The sequence below is a fragment of the Oncorhynchus gorbuscha genome, linkage group LG18 (assembly GCF_021184085.1).
Source record: "Oncorhynchus gorbuscha isolate QuinsamMale2020 ecotype Even-year linkage group LG18, OgorEven_v1.0, whole genome shotgun sequence".
NCBI lineage: Eukaryota > Metazoa > Chordata > Actinopteri > Salmoniformes > Salmonidae > Oncorhynchus > Oncorhynchus gorbuscha.
This window is the reverse complement of record NC_060190.1, coordinates 82,052,638-82,058,637: the sequence shown is the minus strand read 5'-3', so window position 1 is coordinate 82,058,637 and position 6,000 is coordinate 82,052,638. Positions and strand designations below refer to the sequence as shown.

Sequence of the window (6,000 nt, the reverse complement as noted above, 5' to 3'; positions counted from 1 at the left end):
TGCCCCCCTGACCCGTAGTAGCTCCCTGCCCCACTGTGTGGGCCTTCAGGGTACAGTCAGAGCCAGCTCGGCCTCTCCTCACAACCCCCATCCTCACCAAAGAGACTGGCTATACCTGGGCCGTAAGGGCAGCTCTGGACTACTTTACCCAGTAGGCTTTGCCACCAAGTCTGTTGACCGTCGCGCATCAGGCCACCGCACGCTGGTCAGACAGGCGGCCGTGGACAACCTCCCGACGGACGGACCATTGACGTTAGCAGCCGGCGACAATGTCATTCCCTGCTGTCTTGGCTCAGATGGAGACGGAGGCATGGATGGAGAGCTGAGTAGAAAGAGTGGTAGGAAGAAGTCCCAGAAGTTTGCCTACAGTAAGTGGTACAAGTATGGAGGAGGAGGAGGAGGAGGGACGTTCACAAAGCTCTACAGCCCAGAGAAGGCAGCTGATCCTGGTGTGTTGAAGGCTAAAAGGTCATTAGCTGGTCTGGAGCCAGAGAGGGTCCTGGGGGTTCAGAGAGGCCCAGCAGTAAGCAGAAACCTGGTGACATCACTGGTCTCAGGTAGTGCCACTGTGTGTCTTCCATCCTGTCTCCAAGACAACCTTTCACCTGTCAATCATGTCCACTCATATCGAATGCCCAGTCATCTCCATAACACACCCACTTCCTGTCTCACACCCAGTTATCTACACACCACACCCACTTCCTGTCTCACACCGAGTCATCTCCATACCACACCCACTTCCTGTCTCACACCTGGTCATCTTCATACCCCACCCACTTCCTCTCTCAAGCATCCCCTCCAGAGAACCCAGTCAGTCTCAAAAGAAGTGTTTTCTAACAGGACTGACTGTGTGTCTATGACAGTGACCCACCAGGAGAAACACACCAACTGTGTGTCTCAACGATGTGGAAGCCATGTTCCCTCAGAGAGGAAGAAGCAGAAGATTGAGAATAACGTCTGTCTTCTGGAGGGAGGAGGAGGCCTACACAGCAGCAGTAAACTGAACAAACTCTCATCCTCAGACAGAGGTGGGATAGCCAAGCCCTCCTCCTCCTCTGATTCAGCCAAGACCAGTTTCCTCCCTAAGTACCAATTGAGGCTTCCTACAGACTCAGGGCCTACGGGCCTCACCCAAACACAACCTAGAGGCCCTGTCAGGGTTTCATCAGTCACAGGTGTAGGACAGGGTCAGGGCAGGTTTGCTACACCTGAGACAGCTCTAGATCAAAGCCAGTCTGCTACACCTGTGACAGATCGAGATCAAAGCCAGTCTGCTACACCTGTGACAGATCTAGTTCAAAGCCAGTCTGCTACACCTGTGACAGCTCTAGATCAAAGCCAGTCTGCTACACCTGTGACAGATCTAGTTCAAAGCCAGTTTGCTACACCTGTGACAGATCTAGATCAAAGCCAGTCTGCTACACCTGTGACAGATCTAGATCAAAGCCAGTCTGCTACACCTGTGACAGATCTAGATCAAAGCCAGTCTGCTACACCTGTGACAGCTCTAGATCAAAGCCAGTTTGCTACACCTGTGACAGATCTAGTTCAAAGCCAGTCTGCTACACCTGTGACAGATCTAGATCAAAGCCAGTCTGCTACACCTGTGACAGCTCTAGATCAAAGCCAGTTTGCTACAACTGTGACAGATCTAGTTCAAAGCCAGTTTGCTACAACTGTGACAGCTCTAGATCAAAGCCAGTTTGCTACAACTGTGACAGATCTAGTTCAAAGCCAGTCTGCTACACCTGTGACAGATCTAGATCAAAGCCAGTCTGCTACACCTGTGACAGCTCTAGATCAAAGCCAGTTTGCTACCATCACAGCCACAGCGGTGAAGCAATCTGCCACACCACCCACAGCCTTAGTACAGAGCATGCCGTGGAAAACATCAGTACATGGTCAGTGCCCTACAGCCAACACCACTTCCACAACAACCCTCCACCCTGCTCTCAAAGTAGCAGACCATGTCAACCCTCTAACTTATGTTACAACAGAGGTTAACCCTCCGTGTCATACGATAACAGCTTTAGCATGCCATACCATACCCTTCACTAAAACACAGTCATCACCATACCATACATCAGTAGCATACCCTGCTATACCATTCACTATTAGTCACAGCAGCCAGTCAGAGGGTCAGAAAGTGTTCCACGTGAGGACAGCGGACCTACACATCTGTCTCCAGCTCATCTCAGACGAACAGCTGGCGCTCATACAGCCTCAGATAGAACGACAGGATACCACATCAGAGTCTCAGATAGAGAAACAGGATATGACATCAGTGACAGGGCCTTCTCATGGTGGCGTCCATGGATTGATGAGAGTAGCGGTGGATCCACTAGGAACCACAATGAAAAATGAAGCGCTCCAAACTAGCTCATGTATTCTACCTGACGCTGAAACACAGGGGGGGACAGCAAAGCATGTGACACAGGAAGTCACTGGAACTTTGGATCCAGTAGAACCTTCTTCATCACAACATGAGAACAACAGAGGTTTCTCTGGCGATAAAGAGGGGCAGCATTCAGCAGCAGTATGTTGTCATGACCTGGACCATCCCTCAACAGACACCCTCTGTAGTCCTGGAACTCCTCTCACTCAGACGGACAAATCAGACATGACGGAAGCTGCTCCTCTAACCAACACAGAGCAGCAACTGTCTCGTAATGGCTATGTTTCACTTGAACCACCTGACCCAGGACTATCTTTCCAGAACCACCCAGACACCAACACCGTCCAAGAGACTACAGGACTATCTTTCCAGAACCACCCAGACACCAACACCGTCCTAGAGACTACAGGACTATCTTTCCAGAACCACCCAGACACCAACACCGTCCTAGAGACTACAGGACTGTCTTTCCAGAACCACCCAGACTCCAACACCTTCCAAGATACTATAGGGCTATATCCTCAGATCCACCCAGATTCTGTCAACATGACTCCAGCTCTGCCTCACAACCAGGGTGCCCAGTCTAGAACTCTCCAGAACCACCCAGATACCAACACAGTCACAATGCTTCTTCAGAACCACATAGACACTAGCAACGTGACTCCAGCTCTGCCTCACAACCGGGGTGCCCAATCTAGAACTCTCCAGAACCACCCAGACACCAACACAGTCACAATGCTTCTTCAGAACCACATAGACACTAGCAATGTGGCTCCAGTCAGTCTATCTCTGCCTCTATTTCTCCCGCCGAGGACACCAGGTGGTGTAGCTTCTGCCTCTCTGGGAGGTGTGGAATCAGCCAGGAGTCAGACAGACAGAGGAGAAGAACAAGGGCTTCCTCTGCACCTCCTCCTTTCTTCAGACAGGACAGTCAGTGAAGTGGTCAGCCCCTCTCATCAGATCTGGTCTGAACAGGGCCTTGATACCACTGAGAACAATGTTGTCATCCTCCCTAGCAACGCTGTTTCGTCTCTCTACAATCATGTCTGGGACAATCCTGGGGAACCCAACTCAGCTGGACCACAGGTCTGTACTGGGCTGCCAGCTGGAGAACCCAACTCAGCTGGAACACTGGTCTGTACTGGACTGCTAGCTGGAGAACCCAACTCAGCTGGAACACTGGTCTGTACTGGACTGCCAGCTGGAGAACCCAACTCACCTGGACCACTGGTCTGTACTGGTCTGCCAGCTGGAGAACCCAACTCACCTGGACCACAGGTCTGTACTGGACTGCCAGCTGGAGAACCCAACTCACCTGGACCACAGGTCTGTACTGGGCTGCCAGCTGGAGAACCCAACTCACCTGGACCACAGGTCTGTACTGGACTGCCAGCTGGAGAACCCAACTCACCTGGACCACAGGTCTGTACTGGACTGCCAGCTGGAGAACCCAACTCACCTGGACCACTGGTCTGTACTGGACTGCCAGCTGGAGAACCCAACTCAGCTGCCGTCAACCACAGCCTCACAGCAGGTAGGAACACCCCTTATTCATTAGTATGTTCTAATGTAACTGATTCCTGGTCTAATAGTCATTTTGTAAATGTAATATTATTGTCAATACTATTGTGAACTGTGAAGACATTTGTGAAATCTTTGTTTGTGCCACAAGGTGTCAGTAAGATATCGTGGTTCCTTTCAGATCCTCTCTAGATGTTATCACATGTTCTCAGATGGGCATTTCCATGTGAAAGGTCCCATCAGAATCAACAAAACACAACCATGTTAAAGTAAAGACCCCTGCCAATTCATATCAAACCTTTTTAGTTTTGGATAAATGTTTTTACCTTCTGTAAGTTTAAGAAAATTTGCTGTGTTCCTTGTCATTCCATTACCAAAAACCCCCATATCTTTAAGATATTGTCTCGTTGCTCTCCCACATGAGGTGGGAGGATAATGAAAAATTACAGAAGGTGCAGGCAATGGTAGACCTACCAATTAGTTAAAGTGATTTTACTGATATACATTTTGTTTATGAATTATTAAATTATTAAAACTGTCCTGTTACTGTCCTCTCTTCTACTGACTGTTATATTCAGCTCATAGTGTCTCCTGTTATGTTCAGCTCATAGTGTCTCCTGTTATGTTCATCTCATAGTGTCTCCTGTTATGTTCAGCTCATAGTGTCTCCTGTTACTGTCCCTGTTATGTTCTCTCTTCAGCTAGTTATGTTCTCATAGTGTCTCCTGTTATGTTCAGTTATGTTCAGCTCATAGTGTCTCCTGTTATGTTCATCTCATAGTGTCTCCTGTTATATTCAGCTCATAGTGTCTCCTGTTACTGTCCTCTCTTCTACTGACTGTTATATTCAGCTCATAGTGTCTCCTGTTATGTTCAGCTCATAGTGTCTCCTGTTATATTCAGCTCATAGTGTCTCCTGTTATGTTCAGATCATAGCTGTATTGCGGCAAGCTCATATTTTCACATGCAAATTTGTTTCGTCTGGTGGTGAACATTCTGTTTGCTGCAAACTCAGCATGAACATGCAAATTAGATCAGGTTTTTGGTTATTGTGTGTTAAACAACATTGAAATGTATCTATAAACCAAATCACATAACTTTAAATGAACTGACTTAAATGACTTCACGCCCAATTTTTCAGTTTTTGATTTGTTAAAAAAGTTTGAAATATCCAATAAATGTCGTTCCACTTCATGACTGTGTCCCACTTGTTGTTGATTCTTCACAAAAAATACAGTTTTATATCTTTATGTTTGAAGCCTGAAATGTGGCAAAAGGTTGCAAAGTTCAAGGGGGCCGAATACTTTCGCAAGGCACTGTAGCTATCTACTGCTGTCTGCAGCTGTCTACTGCAGTCTGTAGCTGTCTGTAGCTGTCTGTAGCAGTCTGTAGCAGTCTGTAGCAGTCTAGCTGTCTGCAACTGTATGTAGCAGTCTGTAGCTGGCTACCACTGTCTGTAGCAGTCTGTAGCAGTCTGTAGCTGTCTACTGCTGTCTGTAGCAGTCTGTAGCTGTCTACTGCTGTCTGTAGCAGTCTGTAGCTGTCCGTACAGTGTAGCAGTCTGTGTCTGTAGCAGTCTGTAGCTCTGTATCTGTAGCTGTCTGTAGCATTCTGTAGCAGTCTGTAGCAGTCTGTAGCAGTCTGTAGCTGTCTGTAGCATTCTGTATCATTCTACAGCAGTCCATAGTCTATAGCTGTCTGTAGCTGTCTGTAGCAGTCTACAGCAGTCTGTAGCAGTCTGTAGCAGTCTACAGTTGTTTGTAGCAGTCTGTAGCAGTCTGTAGCATTCTGTTGCATTCTGTAGCAGTCTACAGCAGTCTGTAGCAGTCTGTAGCAGTCTGTAGCAGTCTGTAGCAGTCTGTAGCTGTCTGTAGTAGTCTGTAGCTGTCTGTAGCAGTAGTTGTCTGTGAACCTACGTGTTGAGACAGGAGATGGCTGATAATATCAGTATAGCCAAGGCCATAGGGCTCTTTCAAACTAATATGAAATACAATACTAATCATACTATCTCTATTGTCTTATTTAGATTTTTCTAATGTTTTATTAAACTGTCTGTAATGTCTTATTAAACTGTCTCTAATGTT

At 47.5% G+C, this 6,000-nt stretch overlaps 1 protein-coding gene across 1 annotated transcript in view; it reads left to right on the top strand.

The window, feature by feature from the left end:
• The window catches only part of znf831 (zinc finger protein 831), a 46,181-nt gene that overhangs the window by 20,747 nt on the left and 19,434 nt on the right, over positions 1–6,000 (top strand). The window contains exon 3 of the mRNA XM_046312986.1: positions 1–3,929. This exon is cut by the window's left edge and continues 2,284 nt beyond it. Coding sequence (XP_046168942.1) covers positions 1–3,929 — 3,929 coding nt within the window. The remainder of the gene's footprint in view (positions 3,930–6,000) is intronic.